Source organism: Candoia aspera, chromosome 6 (genome assembly GCF_035149785.1).
Source record: "Candoia aspera isolate rCanAsp1 chromosome 6, rCanAsp1.hap2, whole genome shotgun sequence".
NCBI classification, from domain to species: domain Eukaryota; kingdom Metazoa; phylum Chordata; class Lepidosauria; order Squamata; family Boidae; genus Candoia; species Candoia aspera.
In genome coordinates, this window is record NC_086158.1 from 61,077,120 (window position 1) to 61,097,669 (window position 20,550).

At 37.8% G+C, this 20,550-nt stretch overlaps 1 protein-coding gene across 18 annotated transcripts in view; it reads right to left on the reverse strand.

The window, feature by feature from the left end:
* Window positions 1-10,778: 10,778 nt before the first annotated feature.
* The window catches only part of FGFR2 (fibroblast growth factor receptor 2), a 151,271-nt gene continuing 141,499 nt past the window's right edge, over window positions 10,779-20,550 (reverse strand). For all 18 annotated transcript variants that reach the window (XM_063307255.1, XM_063307268.1, XM_063307269.1 and 15 more), the window contains exons 16-18: window positions 18,605-18,742; window positions 14,861-14,966; window positions 10,779-11,884 (exon numbers count right to left, since the gene is read on the reverse strand). In XM_063307255.1, the coding sequence (XP_063163325.1) occupies window positions 11,720-11,884; window positions 14,861-14,966; window positions 18,605-18,742 (409 nt within the window). In that variant the 3' untranslated portion in view covers window positions 10,779-11,719. The remainder of the gene's footprint in view (window positions 11,885-14,860; window positions 14,967-18,604; window positions 18,743-20,550) is intronic.

Genomic DNA, 20,550 nt, shown 5'->3' on the forward strand with positions numbered 1-20,550 from the left:
TCATAGCTATTCTGGTTCCACATTGTTTAAAGAGGATATAAGGTAATACCAAAACCTTAAAGATGACCCAATAACAAATCAACCAATGCAGTTCTTTCAACCATAGTGTTATATGTCAATGGCTAGCCCAGTGTTTTTCAAACTTGGCAACTTTAAAATGTTGCCTAGTATTCTAGGAGTTGAAGTTCACATATCTTAAAGTTGCTAGATTTGAAAAACACTGGGCTAGACAAACAGTGAATTGCAGTAATAGGTACTAAACATGGTTTACCACAAATAAACTACCCTTATCCAGGAATGGCCAAATCTAGCATAATGATGGTTTTTTAAGCATCCCTAGCCAAAGCACAAGTTCTTTCACAATGAAAATAGCAGCATCCAAGACTGATAAACTACTGGTTTTCTACTCCTGGGAACCACCTCTGCCTTGCAATGAACTGCAAATTAAGAGAACCCTAGCAGTTATAAACAGTAGCAGCAATTTTATGGGTAATGCATTTGCCTTTAAAATATTTCTCATGACTCAGAAGATAGAGCTGTGAGCTCAGTCTTTAAAAGAAAAGCTATCACCACTTGGTTTCAGTTTATTCACAGACATACTGAAGAGTGCTTTCTTACAGACATCAACATACTTTCCAAGTCAAATAAGTGTCCCAGTAGGGAACTGTAGTAATGTTTATTGATTGGTGTGGTTAAATAACTTGGCCTAAATTAACAGCTGGTTCATGGACAGAGTTTGCAAGGTCAGAATTGAGGTTGGGTTGGGCTAGATGGGTACAGAAGCAAGACAGATGATGTACAAGAAAAATGATACAATAGAGGCTTGTAGTTTGATCCTGGTCAAAACAAGTAACAAATTAGGGAGCCAAAGCAGCACACACTGTTGGAGTTCAGGTCAAGAAATCAAAATCATGAAGTTGATCTTTTTAGTGGATGAATAATGGGCAGCTGTGCGAGAAAGCAGAATCTGGGTGGAACAGATGATGAACATCCTGGTAAGAGGCAAGGCTGGGGCAGTTGAGATTTACTTGTCCTTGTGGACAATAGAAGATTACCAGATCACTCCAGAGACTACTCACATTTTGACCAAATATAACAGTTCAAAGCAGAAAACGAGTGAACGCTTTTCAGCCTCTGAAAGGAGAGTAGGTTTTACCAAAAAGTGTGACAGTAAAAATCAAAATAAGTTACATACAAATGACTCCCAGGAAGAGGAAAATAAAAAGAATGATATATGTGGAGTCCTTGATGCTCTCTGAGCCTTGTTTTCTTGCAGACGTTTCATTACCAGACTAGGCAACATTTTCAGTGCGAAGAGGGAGTGGGCCTTGCTCTCTGTTCATATACCACAGTTTGTCCAGTTTGTGTTGGTGGGGGTGTTGTTCTCTCCTTGGGAGTTCCTTGATTGGGCTGTTGTTTTCTGCTTGGTTGGTTGACTGAGTTAACAGTTCCTTGATTAAGGTATATTCTGCTTTTTGTTCATCTGGCATTAATCCTGGTGTTAATCTTTTCATATCTGGGTGTTGATGGCTGATGAAGAGGTGTCCTGGTCTTTTGGCTTTTCTATTGTCTCTTCTGAATGGTATGTAAATGTTGTTTACCTCTATGTGTCTGTTGATGGCTGCTTTGTCTGAGTGCCAGGCTTCCAGGAATTCTCTGGCGTTTTTGGATTTGGCTTGGTTTAAGATGCTCATAGTTTCCCAGTTGAAAGTATGGTTAAGTCTGTCCATGTGTGGTGAGATTAAGGAGTTTCATCATGTCTTCTGACTGCCAGTTGGTGTTTGTGGATGCGTTCTGCTAGTCTTCTGCCTGTCTGTCCTACATAGTGGCTGCTACAATCCTTACACTGTATGTTGTAGTTAACTCCTGTTATCTAAGGACTGTCCTAACTTTCTTGCCTTCTGTCTGATATTTCTCCTAGTGCCATATTTGCCTCCTTTAGGAGATTGACTTGGTTAATCCATTTGAAGCAAAAACCTGCAAAAACAGTTTTCCCCAGTTTCACTGAGTCTGGCATGTTTTTAAAAGTCATCGGCATCCAGAGCATGTTAACATCAGTTGTGTCCATCTGTAACTTCTTTCCTGCATTGATCCACCATCTTGATTCATGCTATTGTTTTAGCAGCAAATCTACTTTCAGCATTTTTCACACCCAGAGCTGAGGCAGATGTTTGCTTCAATCTTATTTCATTCCCCAGTTCTTTCAAAAAGACTTGAGCAATGCAAGGACAGGTGTGTTGGGGAGAATAGATCGGAATCAAGATTGGAGTGAAGTATCCACTTGAGTGAAAATAATAATAATAATGGCTTTCCTTTCTGGTACTGAATTTGTCTTTCTAAATTATATTACAACTATGGAGACTTACCTTTTTTTAAGTAAATAAACAAAGAATATTTTTTGCTACCAGGAGTCTCTGGGCCAGTTCTTTGGCAGGCAGATGTTTGATATCCCTCCTTTACTTCAGAAGTCAGACAAAAATAGTTAGCTATTCCTTTGCCAAACACTCACAGTGAGAGAGAGAGAGAGACTTCCACAGATAAAAATAGCTGTTGCAATCACAAGCATAAAAGACATGTTTGGGGGGGGGAAAAGAGAGAGAGGAGATATTGAGAAAGAGCAAAATTATTTACATAGATAATCATGTGGCACTGCAGAACCTGTAAAATATCATCTTAGAATTACTTAAAGGAAATATGTCTATTTCTCAGCAGAATATTTTATTAACTGCTGCTTCATAAAAACAAAACCTTCAGTATCAGATCTACCGCTGAACAGAAGACAATGGAACGTGTCGAGCGACCAATAGCGCCTGGGATCAGGATAGGGCTTATTGGCATTCCAGACTGATATAGGCATGCTCTCTGCCTTCAAGTCTCTGGTCAGCCTGTCTGCTGCCATTCTATTGCCTCCCAAAACAGCTGTGCTGCTTATCTATCAAAATAGCACACTCAAGCTAGAGTGCTCAGCTGAAATGATTATACGAGCTATAACTCTATGGCCCTTATGAGTTTAGTGCAAGTCTTACATATCAAAATGTTGGAATGACGGGGCCAATATTTCCACACATTGCCTACCAAATAGAGCTTGGAGGAACCTGAACATCATCATGTTGCCTGTATAAAGAAAAGAAAGGAGAGAGAGATCCCCAGTTGAAGTGCTGCTTCTGACTCAGCTCCTTTTGAGACTCTGGTCTATGTTTATTTCTGAAATGCTATTCAGCTTGGATTATACTAGTGTGTAGGAAGCAGAGTTCCAGAAGAAGCCAATAGTATTAGAGAGCCCTTCCTCGTGGCTATCTTAATGTGCTGATGTAAATTGTTCTGCCCAATACTCGAATACTAATCTGCCTTAATAACGAGGCCCCTGAATGGTGTCATCCTTCCTGTTTTGATACTGAACAACTTTAGGAGAATAATTGGCAGTTTTCATGGCTTTGTTTCCTGATGGTGGCTGTAGGTGGGTGTCTGGGACAAAGGCTTTAGCCATTTTTCAAGTTGTCTAAGGGGTGGGTTACTAGTGTAGAAATTATTCATGTAAGTAACCTGTCACTTGAGCTACCACTGAACATAGGTCTACTGATACCCTGGAAGACCACTAATCTTGTATCCAAAATTAGTCTGGCTGACAAGTTGGTGAAGCTGACAAGATGGATAAAGTGAGATGAAACACTTCTGGGAAATCAAACAATCTGCCTCTCACTGCATCCTCTGCCTATCTACTGTGTCTATGTCCCTGAGACTTGTCATGTACAACATGTATAACTTAGCCAATTTTACCCCAGCTCCCTTATATCCTAAATTAATAAATGTTCAAGGGAATGTCAATGCTGACAGTAAGTGGCCGTGGCTGGTAACCCCCCAAAGTAGTAGGCAAAATTCTCCTCCCTCCCCCCATCATAGAAACAGTAGAAAGTAGGACTGTATGAAGGCCCTTGTCAGCAGAAGCAAACTTGTAATTCCTCATTTGAGATAGGACCAGCAACAAATAGTTCTTTTTCTGAGTTGAAATTGACTGGACCACCAGTTTTTTATATCTAGATATAAAAGCACCAGTCAGACATTACACAAGCAGATGTCTCTCAGGGAACCAGGTGTCTAGTCTCTTCAGCAGCCCAAGCCAAAATAGCCATGAAAGGTAATGTCAGCAACTGGACAGATGTGTTTGGAAAATAGCTATTAAAAAGATCCTACTCCCTGATTGCACCATCACCAATAAAACATTACAGATCATTCATATGGCAAGGCTTGTGTCAGAAGAAGAGGGAAAGCACTACTTTAAAACTAGAACATCAAAATATGACTTGAAGCTGCCTCTGCAGTGAGCTGGAGGTGAATTGAAGGTGACATCATGAAGATATGTCCTCTGAAAACAGAGTAGCATCTTCATGATGCAGTTAGCAGAATATGAGGATGAATTTAAAATCCCAGAGACAGACTTATCCCATTCTTGCATTAGTGCCAGGGCTGGCAGGTGTTTTTGCCAACAAATGGTGATGTGCAGAAGGTGGGGGGAGGCAGTAAAGCTAGATGAATCAGTCAGTCACTTTGCTTATCATGCATTGCACATGCCAAATCAGGTCAGCACCATTTGGAAGTGAGTTAGAACAGCTACAATGAAGACAGAGTAAACATTTGTGGGGGTGGGGGGGCAAATTTCATGCCACTGTGGTTTTCTACCAATTCAAATATGGTGGATAACACTTTAGCACAGCAGGAAGGGAAGTCCCTTAGCCTAATACTGTAGCCATGTCATCACACCAGCAACTAATACCATTCATGTGTAATTCAAATATGATTATTTAGTAAATATTATAGACTTTTCTTGCACATCATGGATAGCAATTTTTAGTGAGTGCCAATATTGCACAAACAACACCACCCCATGTAAAAACATGTTTATGCCTACTTAAATATATATTCCATGAGTAGACAAACCTTTGGAGCTTGAAAGCACATTTAGAATTTTTAGAGCACAAGGTAGAATAGCTGCCATGTGGGAGACGTGCCTAGTCATAAAATACTTTGCTCTGCAGCATGCCAAACAGATTTGCCTGTTGACAGCAGCCTTCCTGTCCCTAATCTGGTATGAACAATTCCTTATACGATTGTGTTTAGATCCTTGCTCACCAGGTCTGAGTGTGCCTTGGCATACACCAGTATGCAAGGGTTTTGAAGTTCAAAAGAACACAGCCAGTATTCATATAGTGGAAAAATTGGAACTTGGTAGATTCTTCTGGAACTTTTCTTCTTCAGTTTTATTGCACACATTTGGGTCACCCAGAGAAGACTTTTCATGCAATTAGATAGTGGCTCCACCTACCTGAGTCAGAGAAAGGAATTGCCCTTTGAGAATTGCTATGCCAGCAGCTAACAAAAACATTTTGCATTAGAAATTATTTGTATACAATAACACTACAGTACCTGTTGCTTTTCAATAGGATTCTTGTTCATGGTCCAGCAACTAGCATAATGCAAGTTTCAGTGTAGATTTGAAAAGTACATGTTGATAGGTCTGGCCTTATTTTCCTTTTCCAGGATCCCCCATATTACAAAAGAGTCTATATAGTTCTACAAAGATCAAAGTTGCAGGACCATCCCTGCCATCCAGCAGAAAGTTAAACAACTTGGCATGCATGGTAGATTAATAGTAACTAACTACAGACCCTCTCTTCTCACTATTGAGACTTCACAGAAGTTAGTTTCCAAGCAACTAGGCAAATAGCTCCAAAGCCTTGAATTCCAAGTTCACTTCTTAGTTCATCACCAATTCTGAAAAACATTTTCTGAAGACATTACAATCAGCAGGCATGGGAAGAAAGAAGTGGGGCCATGCCTACTCTTCCACTTGCATGTAATTTATGAATTTATTTAAAAGACCTCCACTTGCTTTTCTGTCAAAGGGCATCCAAGAGGATAAGGATTTATAGGCTTAAAGCCACCATGCAACTAAAACACTTATAGTCCAAAAACTGAGCCATCAGATATATCTTGGATTAAACCATCAAAGGCAATAGATTTTTTTTTAAAAAATGCCAATGAGATGAATTTAGGTGGCAAGGAAATTCCAATTTTGTGAGCTCCCATTCCTATTCCCTCATGGATCCCAACCTAATTCCAAAGACATTCCATCATCTCTGAGAGAAATCTACAGTTGGACAAACCAACCCATATGCAATTTGGTCACTAAATGAAATCCTTTTCATAAATAGGGTAAGCATAACAAGGCTGATCTAGGCAAAATAGAGATGGAGGTTGATGTTTTATTCTTTCAAGAGATGTAACCAAAATTTTCCTCTGACTTGCCCTTATAGCTGAATTCTAAGATAATAGCTGTAAATGGTTTTCATTATAGAACCTAATGAATGGACTACACTGTCTACATTCATTACCCTTGAAAGAGAACTTGGTCTCCACCATCTAGAACAGGGTTTCTCAACGTTGGCAGTTTGAAGATGTGTGGACTTCAACTCCCAGAATTCCCTAGCCAGCCATGCTGGCTGGGAAATTCTGGGAGTTGAAATCCACACATCTTCAAACTGCCAATGTTGAGAAACACTGATCAAGAACCTAAATGATACTGCCACACATAGTGTGAAGCTACCTTTCATGGAGAATAAGATGTCTTGCCTGTTTCCAATGGGGATGCCTCACAGAAAGAGTATCTGTTCTTCTAAATTTGGCTTAACTGCATCAGCTTCTTATTTCCTTCTCAAAATGCTAGAATTTATCATTCAGAGTTAAATGCCTTCATACTTTTCTAATCCCACAATAGTTTGGGAGAAATATGATTATTCTCTGATCCATTTCTCATTTATGGTGGGGATATTTGAGTATTGACTTACTATTATTTAGAAGTGAATTAAAATCAAGCCTTTTCAGTAAAGCATCCTGTTGCTGGTTACAAGAAAGTTATTTCTGGATCTCATTTTACTGCTGGAATTTTGTGGAAAACTTCCTAGCTGACCATTAGTATAAATACTTTTATGAAGTGGCTTTTATATTTAGTTATTGGTTTTAAAATGGTTTCATTGTTATTGAAGCTGCTCACCACCTGAAATTCCACTAACTGACAGAAAACTTGCAGTGCATAAATTAGGAAGAAATCCATAAAGAGATGGCTGGTACCAAAATCTGTTTTATGCCAAATATAAAGCCATGTGTACGTTGCTGCTCAAAAAAGGTGGTTGGGTTGCTTTGTTTTGCCCTGGTAAACAACAACATATTCACCCTTTCCCCCAAGACAAATAAATTTGAAGAAAGGGAAGGGAAGGGGAGAAAGAATGCTAGGGTCAGCTCCACAATGAGACAGTGCAATCTGCTTTCCTTGGGCACCGGTTCTGGAATACATTTTTTTTTCTCGATTGCCAAATATTTCATGATTTTTAACCATCATGGGGGAGAAATATTATTTTTTGCCTTAAGGCATTTTTGAGTCTTGGGCCGTTATTGAAAGAAGCTCAAACTTAGAAGAATATTCCAAAGTCCCTTTTAAGAAAATAAATAATAACTCTTCTCTTTGCATTTCAGCTTTTGCAATATCACCCACCATCTCTTCTTTCTTCAGCTTTATCCAAGAGCTGCAGTAATGGTCATAGTTCAGTCATACCAAATTTCTCTGTTGCTTTATATAGCTTTCTAAGAGCTCCACATTCAAAACTTATCAAACCAATGATCAATTGCCCTCCCCTACTTTCTTCAGTTGCAGCACATTTGTGCCAGCTATATAGAGCAGGCCTGGCCAAATCCTGCATTAGAGACATTCTGTGTTTTCTAAAGTAAGCAGAGGTGACTCTGGACATCAATTTTGTGAATGACTTGGCTGGTCACTGAGTAAAGAAACAGGCTGGAAACAAACAAACAAGCTACATGTCCCTGTCTTTGTTTCTCAAGGATATAACTTTTTGAAGTTTTGCCATCAAAGCTAACTGTAAATGTCGTCAGTCCAGACAGTTTATGTGTAATTAAGCACAGAAAAGGGCTAATACAAACAATTATAGACACCACTAATGAAAGATACCTCAGCAAATTTGTTCCTTGGAAGCAATTAAAAAAAAGGCTGTGGGACGAAAAGTTGTTTTTTGCCAGTTACATATTGTTTGTTAAATTTATAGTGGCTTTTCACCAAGATGTCAAAGTGGCATACAGTACCTAATACCCTCTCATCCAATCCCCATCAAATACTGGTAAGATATGAGAGGGAGAGACAGGTCCAAAGTCACCCCAATTTGAGCAGGGATTGAATCTACCAGGCCAGCACCATAGTCACTGCCCCATACTGTCAGGCTTCACCAGATCAATACTGGAAATACTGTAGAAGGCTCAGAGACAGGGATTCAAGGATACAACTCTTGATATGATTGTTTTATTACAGATACCAGAAAACCCATTAGAAAGAAGAAAAATAGTTGAATTGTTTACATGTTTGTTCTTCTTTGTTCCATTTTTCTTCTCCCTTTCTTGCTAGTAAAGGGTTTTTCCCCCCTCTCTCTCCTAAACCCAGAAATAGTGCAGGGTGTTCCCACCATTGCCTTTTCCTTGCTAATTGTGGCTATGTATAAACTACCCTAGTTATAAGGTGGCTTTTGGGGCAGGCAAGTTACCTGGGAAAGCAAGCAGTGCTCTAAAAATACATCTCCCAACCACATCTGTTCTCAAGACAAGATAATGCTAGACCATCTGACAGCTTTGAGTACATTTACTCCAGGATAAGTGCAGTCATCTAAGAGGTTGGCATTGAGCTTACATTCCCAAATGCAATATTTACTTTCTAGTTTATACATCTCTGTGGCAACAGTCTGTGGAAGGAGTACTATACTTACTGAATATAGATCTAAAATATTAAACTATGCCAGAAAGAAATGTCTAGACAAGATAGTCCATCTTGGTCACTGGCTTCTCCAGAACTTAAATGTGGTTCTTGGCAACTTGAAGTCTTTCTGTAAGATTTCGCCCTCCCTTTTAATGCCACTGCATTCTCCAAAAGTAGGGGCATCTGTGAAAAACCCTTCCAGCTCTTTCATGACCTATTAATCTAAAATAATAATAGCCATTTCTGGAGTAACATGGTGTCAAATATCACATCACATAACACTTGAGACAGTGTTGTATTATTTTGATATACTATGCCCAAGAAAGCTTGGGTTTTGCCAGTTCCTTTGCTTACCATTAACATTCTTTTATTGCATTTATTTCCATGACCAATTCATTTCCTCCTTGTGCAAAGGTCACCAAAAAATCTTGCCAACAACCAACATTGTCTAATGTGGCCATTTTTTCACATGCTAATCCTTTACCCAGTAATTATCTTTTAAAAGAAACACAGGTAACAAAATATAGCCTACCTACTGTAACTGTGTTATTTCAGGAGTAGACATATTTTGGAAGAAGCAGATTCCCCCTTTCCCTTAAATTTTCTTTAAACAGCATAAATTCCTGTCATGTAGTCCCAGAATAAATAGTATGTGTGATGGAATTTTAAGATTGTGATGGTGGTTAGTAAGTGTTCTACCCAAGCAAAGGTTTAGAATCATTACAAGAATCCCAAATTTAGCCACTGTGTAGCAAGCCACTGGATCACCTTGGTGATAACTATCATTTGTTAATGATAGTTAACTAGAATTATCTAGATACCACTAGATAATTCTCCCCAGCTTGCTTAATTTTTTGTTTGTTGTTCGTTTCCTAGTACAATAATAGAAATTTAACCAAAACATAAACCACATTCTAATGGTGGATTTCTTTGGAAAAGATTTTGATATAATTGTGCTATGGGAGAAGCTAGAGTTGGAGAGAGATGTTCAGGAAACAAAAGACACGCATGCAGGTGTTCTATGCATCTCAACCAAGTCAGAATGAACACAATGTTCAGTGTGCAGATACTGGAGGGTTACCTATTTGGTTAGAAAGCACTAATCACACATCTTGAGGTTGGAGAACTTTGAAATGCAAGAAAAGATGGTGATGCCCAGTGCAGATATCTACCAGACACCATAAATGGACTTGCTGATACAAACTAATATGGAGTTTATTCATTTTCTGATCATATAAAACAATTCCATTATGTAGAAACTTTGAAATCACTCTGTAAGACACATTTTTTTTTTCAAAAAAAGTAAGGTGAATGAAATTTATCTTGTTAACATTAATATCTGTGGAAAGCTTCTAATTGTCGGTACAAAAGAAAATAACAAAGTTTAATGTTTTTTATCCGCCTCCTTCCCTTGTTAAATAAGTCAATTTGAATTGCATTCATATTGCATGGTTATACCAGTGTGAAAGTGCATCAGTAATATTTCTGGCCAGATACCAGTGTTTAAGACTGGATTAGTGGAATTATTTGTAATGATTTGTAATAAGCAAATATAAAGTAACCCTCCAGAAAGATAGTCCAATGAAGTTCTACAATTGCCATTTGTGACTGTCTCAATTTTGTCACTTTAATGTAACAATATGTGAAGATCTTAAAAAAAAAACAGTGCTACATCAAAATAGCCAGGAAGCACTGCTAGACATGTAGTAGTTCCTAGTCAAATGCATGATTGGGGACATTTAAAAAATTGTAGCACAGTTTAGGCAAGTTCGAATACATGCTTACTTTAGGGACCTCTGAAATTTGTTCAGGGCCTCTGAATTTGAGTTTATCCCACTGAGCAGTTCTATAGAAATAAATTGGGAAAGCGTGAGAAAGATGCTTTTCTAAATGGCTATGCTACTGCCTTGTTGTTTAGGAGTTGTAATGTATAACAACAGAAAGGTAGATAGTAAGAAAAGATACTTGGTTGATAAAGGACACATTTTTTTATTTATGAGAGTTTTGGTTTCAGTTAAAGCAACAGCCTCTCATTCAACTTTTAAAACCCAAGTTAATCAAAACTTTAATTTCCAGAATTAGTTATATACTGTAAATATTTCTCTCTTTTTTTTAAAAAAATTGACAACTAGTAACTTTTGAGCAATATATCTACTAGTTCTTTGTGCTGTCTGCATAGAAATGCCATTTAAATTACAACATAACACAACCTTATAAAAGATTAATTGTTTTGTACATTACCAATTAATTAATAAATTAATGAGATACCATTTTCCCTGAAAGTAAAGTATTTTTCACCTTTGGATTTGGATGATGATTTAAAAAAAGAAGAGGAAGAGGGAAAGAAAAGTCTTATGCATGAAAAGTAGTTACAAATAGCTGTTTCTTTTTCAAAAAATGAAAGACTAATTTCCTTGAAGTGGGAGATCCATTTTTAAATCAATACAAAAAATAGTTCATTGTAAATATATAATATATATTTATACATATTTGATTATATTTACATACATCCAGCACTTATATATTGCATTTGTGCTCTGTAAGTGTGTGTCAACATATATTTTCTCAAAATATTACAAAATAAACAAAGAAGGCTGGTCTGACGTTTGCCTCAAGTCCAACTTGTCCATTGAGTGTGGAAAGCCTGTTTTGGCTTCAGGGCCAGAGACCTAACTTGCTAATTGGTGCCCATCTATGGCCCATAAAAATTCTTCTCTTCATAATATTGACTGATGTTCCAAGCTACTATATTTTCCATAATCGGAACACTTTTTCCAATTTTGGTTTCTCTTTTGGTCCCTATATTTCTTATGTACACGAAAATCTTGCATGTCTGAGGCAAGAGGCTCTTTTTCACATGGCAGGTAGATACCCTGGTTTCATTCCTTTGTGGAATGACAGAAGTTCTTTTCATGTTTTAATGCTTCCATTTATATGTTGATATTTAGGAAGGCAAGGTTCATAAGACATTGGATCAGAAGAAAAAACAGAATCATCCCCTGAAGAACAGGAACTCCTTGTGTCTGGGTAGCTAGGTGAATACTGTTCTAGTGGTCCACTGAGGTCTAGGTATTCCTGAAAGGCAAAGTACACAAGCAAGTCAATCCTCCATTGCTTTAAGATGATCCTATGCTTCATATACATTTAACAGACATACACAGAGTAAAAACAAAACAGATTGAGACCATTCAGATGAATTACTTTTCACAAGGGTCTGTTCTTTACAATGTACGTCTCCTTTATGAAAATTACTAGATGACCTTGAGCTACTTATTATCTCATGGCTTAAACTGGTAGGGACTACCTAAACTTATTCAAAGCTGCTTGAGCCCAAAAGGTCAGCTACATGAGCTCTGCACGAGTGTTCACCATTGAGTTCAACTTATCTGGGAAGAAGAAAAGACAGAGCATTTTCAGAGATCTTTCTGTGCAGAATTCCATCCTACAAAATGTCCAGTAAACTGTCACACTAGTTAATTTTAAATGAGCTTTATTGTTCTGAAATGATTTTCAAGCTATTCTTAGATAGATGGTATATTAGATGGTTTTAATTTTATGTTGATTTTAAAAATATATATAACAGAGAATTGTCTTGTGTGGGCTTTGGCCCTTATAAGCCTTTGATAAATACATTAATAAATAAACAATGCACTGCCCTCACAGGAATAGTGTGAAGGTGACAGAAGGGCAGGAAAGGAAGACCTTCTGCTCTGCTCTCAATCCCTATTGGAAGAATGGGATAAAAATGAAATAACAACTTCTTATAAAACCAAACATTTTCAGGGAGATACGAAAAAGGAAAGCCAAAACAACAACGAAAGGACTTCTGAGGCAGATGTATCAGTTCCAACATCAACTTCAACCACACTACTTGAAACATATACACTAGCCACATCAAAAAGAAACTTTTTGCAATGATAAAAAACAAATTTTCACCCTACAGAGAACTACTTTTGTCCAACACATGGAAATGATTTGCAGAAGGAAAGATCATTTCATTCAACTAAACTGACTGTTTTATAATGCCTTGACATTTCATTGAGGGTAAACTAAAGTGTGCCGTACAATGCACTATTTTTCTTATTTATTTTTTGCTGCATGAATAATTGTGGGACCCAATCAACTGAGCCATTCTTTTAAGCAAGTGTCAATGAAATCAGCCAGAACCATGCAAGGAATTGAGAGTGCCCCTGGGCACTCTCTCTAAAAAACATTCTTTTTAATTGGATCCAAGGTTACCTGCTGCTGAACAGGGCCCACTGCATTTCTATGACAACGAAAAGAGCCACTGGATCAACTGAATTGAAAGACAGGTTAAAACATTTCTAGAAATAACAGTTCTGGCAGGAATATAAAGTTCTTTTTCTCCTTGAATTGCTTCTTCTCTTTCAACTTCTGCAGAACAGCTGTTTTCATTTAAATCCAATCTTTTCATTTGCTAAACCATGTTTCAATTCTAAGATGAGAAAAATCAATTGAATAAAGCTAGGTTTTTAAACACATTTACTGACTACCATTAAAAAAGGGGCAAAATGGTTAAGATGGTAATGATAAATTCACTGTAAAATAAACAGGAGCAAAATATGCAGCAAAAATTAGTTTGTCGTGAACTTCTGATTTAATGTTACTTCCATATCTCATAACCACTTTTTTCATGTCTGGTGTCTGTTATCTCCATGCTATCCAGAGACAATATGAATCTCATCCGAATATGCAGGGTTAAACTGTGGCGCCTCTGCCATCAATGGCAAATCTCTCGTTGACTTCAAAGAAGTAATAATTTCCTCATATAAATTGGAATGACAGCTTTTAGGAATAAGATGGAGCAGGACGCTTTTGGCACAAATGGAAGGAGGAAGCTATTAGAAAGAAGATTGCATCCATGTGATTCAAGCAGATTTAACAGATTCATATGGTCATTACAGGGCTATGACCAATTTATGCAATAACTCTTATGCAGTTCCTACATTTGAAGTAGTCACTGGCATGGGCCCACATATTTAATTTTCCCTGTCACATTCTAGAATATCTCTCCCTTGTTAGTATCCAAGTGTACCCTACTTTCAAAGTAAACAGCAACGAAAGGTTCCTTTGGAAGAAACCATGTTTCAAATTAAATGTAAGTTTCAGAAGTCTATTCTGGCCACAACGCATCCCTCCCTATCTTTTCCCAACTAAAATTCTGGTGCTATATTCAGACTCCTATGTATATTATGTACAAGTACCAAGATTCTAATGTATCATCCTGTGTTAGCATAACTAAAGAAGCAGAGCAGAACTAAGATTAGGTTTTATTCTCGATTATTTGTGTATGTGTGTGTATGTAGATGTGTGCATGCATGTGCATGTGCATACATGTATGGGGAAGTGGTTTAGCGAACACACAGTGATGTGTCAGGTCCTTTCTAGGTGTTGATAATATTCCAATGTTAGGAGATCCAGTTGCAATAGAAGCATAACCAGTCAATTATCATTATTATTACCTGCCCGCAACCCTTTGTATTGCTTAGGGAGGGATTCTGCAAAAGTATTTATCTATTTGACTTCTGCAAAGCTTAAAAGATGCACTACAATATGAAAGTCTTCCTTTAACTCTTCATAAATGCATTATGTGACCAATATAATAGACATTGCAACTAATCTTATTGGGACCATGAAAGATAATGTATTGACACTTTACACAAATCTGTTCTGTCTGTCGTGTTTCCAACCCTGCTGTTTCCCATTTGGGTAATAATCAAATTAAATTAGTAAACTTGGGGAGAAGATACAAATAAGCCTTTAATTATTTATCATTCCACCCCAAAATACATTTCTTGGCCAACTATCTTACACTTTGTTGGTTACTTTATTCTATCAGATCCCAAAGGAATTACATGTGCACAGATTTTCTTTGATTTGTTGTCTATGTCCAAATGTGCCAGAAGGAAAATGCAGCATATAGATTTTCCTTATTACACTGGTTGCCAGTGAACTATTGTATGAGGATTATCTCAACACCTCTTACTGTCGTTTCCTACTTCATGTTTAAGAAGCAATTGGTTTACTTACCTCATTAGTTGTAAGGGTGAGAATCCGATCTAAGTCTTCCACTAGCTGTTTAAAAGTAGGTCTCTGTGAAGGCACTGCATGCCAGCACTCTCTCATCATCATGTAGCTGTGGAAACCAGCATTTTGTTACGTTAATTAATGTATCTATGGCATTCAAGTTACATATTCAGATTATCTCACTGCTGTTCAGCAAAAAATCAGGATGTATTCACATTTTACATATCAGAAGTATTTTGCTGTTTAAGAAAATGTGCCTGTGGTCCAGAGGATTGGAGAAGAATTTGGTACTGGGCAAATAAATTCTGCACTTTTAAATTCTGTTCTTAAGCAATTTGGTGAATTTGCTATAGAAATTCTTTCAACAGAAAATAAATTGTGGACAACTCTCATAGGTGGGATGTGGTGTTTTTGTACTTCAGCACCCTGACTTTTCACCCTTTAAACACAAGGGAAAAGAAGTGTTTACTTCTTTTCACCCTTTAGACACACGGGAAAAGCAGTGAAGTCTTCCCATCAGGCTTATGTTGATTTTAACTGATATGAGGTCATCCTGCCCTTCAGAAAATGTTGCATAATTTGAAAAACTCATCCTCCTAACTTCTCTGCCCATAAATTTGATGGAGAATTTTGAAAAGTCATGTGTGCCCAGCTCCAGGTGGATTATCCTAGTTCTCATTCCATTCCTGTATTTGTCCCTATTGGTGTCATTATTAGACTTTACAAGAGAATCAGAACAACGGTTTATTTGGGAAAGATGGTCGTCCAGATGTTGTTGAATTACAAGTCCCATCATATCTGACTCTTGGCTACAGCAGCTGGAGCTTTGGGAATTGGATCCCACCCAGTTGTCAAAATCCTACTTTGTCTACTTTGCCTAAATAAACATTTTGCAAAAATATCTAAAAGCCTTCAGGCTTGGAAGAAGTGAGCCTTGTTGAACATATTATACAAGTCTTCATTACTTTACTGTACTGTTTAAGGCCTATGTCCTAAAAAGAAAGTATAAAAATAAGTGACACTATCAATACTGTCCCCATCAATTCCACTCCCAAAGCTACGTATTAGCAGAGGGGGACTGGAGCAGTAAATCACCTAACTATGTTCTCTGCTCTCCATGTGTGATCACTACTTCCACTCTCTAGATAAATTAAGGTAAATTAAATGGGCATGGAATATCCCATTAATGGCATTCAGCTGGAGCTAATCCTAATGCTGCTCTAAAAAGAAAAGGCTATTCTAATTGTCTGGAAATCTGTCCAGATTGAACTGTAATTCCATATATGAGTAGAAGATAGAAAGCTTATTGCTGATTATATGAGAAATCTGTGAACCATATGCTATGATTGCAGAGGTTCAAGGAAAGCAATCTGAAGGGGTATAAGGCAGCCATGTGAGTTGGGTAAAAGCTTTAAATGCTTTTAAAATCCTTTCTGGTCCTAAATAATTATTTAAACAAAATAAACTCTTGCCTAATTCAAGCTAGATAATGATTTCTTTTTTTCTAAAAATACATTGCTTTCGTATACTGGGAAATCTCAGTTGAGTAGGCATTAATGCAATGGACCTCAGATGCAACAGATAATGCCTCCAGTGCATTTAAATGTTTTATCTCATTTGAGTAAAGACATCATTTCTACAAATGACTTAAACTAGCACAAATGGTGTCACTGAGGGTGATACATTCTCAAATTGAAAGGCAATTAGAAAGAAAGGATAGCCCTCCTCCCAAATGATGTGTTAAATCAATACTTCACTCTATTAAAAAGCCAGAGAAAGAAAGCCACAAAAGAAAGCAACAAAACCCTACTATATTACATATAGTTAAAATAATTCAGATGTGTTTTTATATCAAAGGGTATTTTGACTTCAATTTCTCTGCTGAACACATGCAGCCAAGTTAAACACATATTCACTCGCTCACATACATGCACACTATAGACACAATTCGAAAGTCATTTTGTGAACCCTCTGATATCTTGGTAGAGGCTTGGCTTCGTTTTCGGCAATGCTGTATTGCATTGCTGGCTGGGGAATTCTGGGAGTTGAAGTTCACACAGCTTAAGTTGCCACAGTTGAGAAACACTGCTCTATTGTATTTCCTGCATTAATGGCTGAAATGCATATTAGGAAGCCATTTGGATGGAAGTACAATTTCTCTGACAGTTTTCTGGTGATGATCAGAGTACGCCAAGACTCCACGCTGTCGCTGCTCCTATTTATATTAGTCATGGATACCACCACAAGAGACCTGCAGCGAAATGCACCCTGGACCATACTCTACGCTGATGATGTCATGCTTGCTTATACCACTAGGAATGAACTGCAGTGGCAAGTACAGGCACGGAATGACCGCCTTAGCCATTTTGGACTCCACCTGAACATAAAGAAAGCTGAGTACCTAGAGACTGTAGCCACCCATGGGACGCTCCAAATAAATGGAGAAAACTTAAAGAAGGTGGATATCTTTCAGTACTTTGGCTCCCATCTCCAAGGTGACGGTGGCATCAGCAGTGATGTGCAAGCGAGACCTGGCTGCACTGGCAAGAACTCACCGGTGTGCTTTGTGACAAACAAATACCAACCCATCTCAAATCTAAGATCTATAAGACAACTGTTCGCCCTGTGGCACTGTATGGAACCGAGTGCTGGGCAGCAACAAAGGGAATAGAGAGCCGCCTCCATGTTATGGAAATGTGTGTGCTCCATTGGATATTGGGCATCGATCACGTCACAAATGATGCTATCCAACAACAACTAGGTGTGTCATTAATTACAGAGAAGATGAGAGAAAGCCGGCTTCGTTGGTATGGACATGTCCTTAGAACAGAAACTTCCACTGTCGCCAAAATAGTTTACCATCTTAAAATTGACGGCCAGCAGCCACGTGGGGGACCAAAACAGAGATGGCAAGACACCATCAATAAGGATATGCAAATTGAGGGTCTGTGCCCTGAGGATGCGGACGATTGGGCAAAGTGGCATTTCAGGATCCGAAAAGCAGACCCCACAATAATGGGAAAATGAGAAGAAGAAGAAGAAGAAGAAGAAGAAGAAGAAGAAGAAGAAGAAGAAGAAGAAGAAGAAGAAGAAGAAGAAGAAGAAGAAGAAGAAGAAGAAGAAGAAGAAGAAGAAGAAGAAGAAGAAGAAGAAGCAGCAGCAGCAGCAGCAGCAGCAGCAGCAGCTGCCACTGCTTGGATGGAAGTACTGTCATGAGTAAGGATGGCGAGCAGGGGGCTCCCGTCCAGACTGTCAAGCGCATGCGTAGCACTGAGGAACTGTTCAGCCATTCAAAGAGACACAGATCGGGACCGCCTTAACCCTTGGGGGTTATATGTCTGGGTTTTTCCCACGCTTCTTCAGTTTGTTAGGATTCTTGTTAAGTACTAGTAATAAATATTAGAGACCAGTTCATTGTCTCAGTGTGTTTCCTGGTAGTTAGGACAAGTACAATTTCAACTGTTTTTCACATGAAGAGCTGACAATCCCAGTTTGAGAATTCTAAATAAATATTTTTAAAGTCATGATGAAGTAGAGTTATTAATACTTTATATCAACTTATGCCAGTTAAGTTTTAAAACTATTGGGGTAATTGCAAAAAAAAATGTGCATTGTGTCCTAATAAGCCGTAATTTGTGTTCATGTGACATATACTTAGGAAATAAACAGGAAAAAAATGAAATAAACAACAAATGCATTCTCTTCATGTTAATACATCCAATCTAGCTATGTCCAAAGAGCTCTTACAGTTCATTGGTGCAATTAGCAGGTTTATCCATTCTGTGTCCTTCTTTAAGCAACTTGAAAAGCTCTTCCACTGGAATTCCTGGGTATGGTGATCCACCTAAAGTGAAGATCTCCCACATTAGGACACCAAATGACCATCTGAAGAATTTAAAAAAGGGAATAGAATGTGTCTGAAACAGATCATTTAGAATCTTATCCTTTAATTACATCTTTACATATTGCAGTACATCCTGAGCAGCAAACCAAATTTAAAAATAAATTGAAGCACAATAAAATGCAGAACACATAAATAGAGTGTTTAAGTTCATAAAATAATACACTAAGTAGTCCAACCTAAGCAATAGATATGTATGCCTAAATCCTATGAAATTCCTTATAGTTGAAAATTGAAGATTTAGGATTAAAAAGCACCACAGGAATGGTCTTATTGAGATTGGTTCAGATATAAATAAACTGTTTAGAATCTAGCCAGAATGTGAGATGTTCTCCTGTCTAAATGAGAAGAGTGTAAGACACAAAAAAGTTTTCTCTTGACCTGGAATCTCTATAATTATAACCCAAATTATAGAATTATAACTCGAATATTCCATTCTTGGGTAAGATTGTTGAGAAAGAAGTGGCCTTCCAGCTCCAGATGCATTTGGATAGAATTGATAATTGGGTTCCATTTCAGCTGGGGCTTCTTCTGTGGTATGGTACTGAAATTATTTTGATCACCTTCATGGATTTCCCTATTCCTTGATGGCATTCAGTATTATCAACTATGGTATCCTTCTGGATAGTCTTGAGTGCACTTTTTATTTCATAGTTTTGGCATGGATGCCATCACTATGTTGATGACACCCAGCTCTATTGCTCCCTACCATCTTATACAATTGGTATCCTTGAACATTATCTAAACTTAGTAACAGGATAGATGTGGGAGAACAAGCTGAAGTTAAATTCAGAAAGAGCAGGTTTGCAGATTGAAAGTGCTCCTTGATTTCTAACTGTCACTGGATTTCAGGTGTCAGCTATGGTGAGGAACGTGTTTACCCAAGTACAGCTAATGTACCAACTACAGCTCTTTCTGAGCTGGTTGGGCCAGAGCATCAGGTAACTATATCTTGATAACAAGCTAATTCAACTACTGCAATGTGCTCTACATGAGGCTACCCCTGAAAAATACCTGGAAATTGCAACTGGTAAAAAATGCTGTGGCCAGAATGCTCTCCAGTGCAAGGATAAGGGTCACATCATGTCTGTACTGGCTGCCAGTTGTCTCCTAGACAGAATTTAAGGCATTGGCGGTGAACATTAAAGTTCAGATGGCCTAGGGGCTTGGTTATCTGCAGGATTACTATGAATTTTCCAAGTTGCTTAATGAGCAGGATAGCCCTTTTGGAAGATGCCCCCACTGCCAGAAGCTCAAACATCTGCAACATGGGAGAAGGCCTTCTCCAGTAGAATTCTAATGCTATGGGACACTCTCCCATATGTTTTGCCTTTTCCTCTTCCAGTATTTAGGAAAAGGGCAAATATATACATATACATATATTTACAAGGCTTTTAATTGTTAACTGATTTTAATAATACTGATTTTAACACCATTGATTTATTGTCATGGTTTAAATTTTGTATGTTTTGTTGTTGTTGTTGTAAGTTGTCATGAATGTTTCTATAAACAGAAAGGTAAGCTATAAACTTAATAATAAGTTTTAAAAATGTAATCATGCTGAAAAAGAATGAGAGGTTATATGGACCAGATACTTATGTTATTGCTTTTTCCTTCCAAAGGGGTTCATATTTCTTTTGACAATCCTTAGAGAAACATAGTGAACAGATTATTTTCTGACAAACGTCCTCTTGGGCTGCTCAGTTCAAGGCATAGGAAGTCCAAAATTACTTGGCTCAGAATATGCTACAAGTCAAGCAACTTAAAACAATGATTGGGCACTGTGTATTTG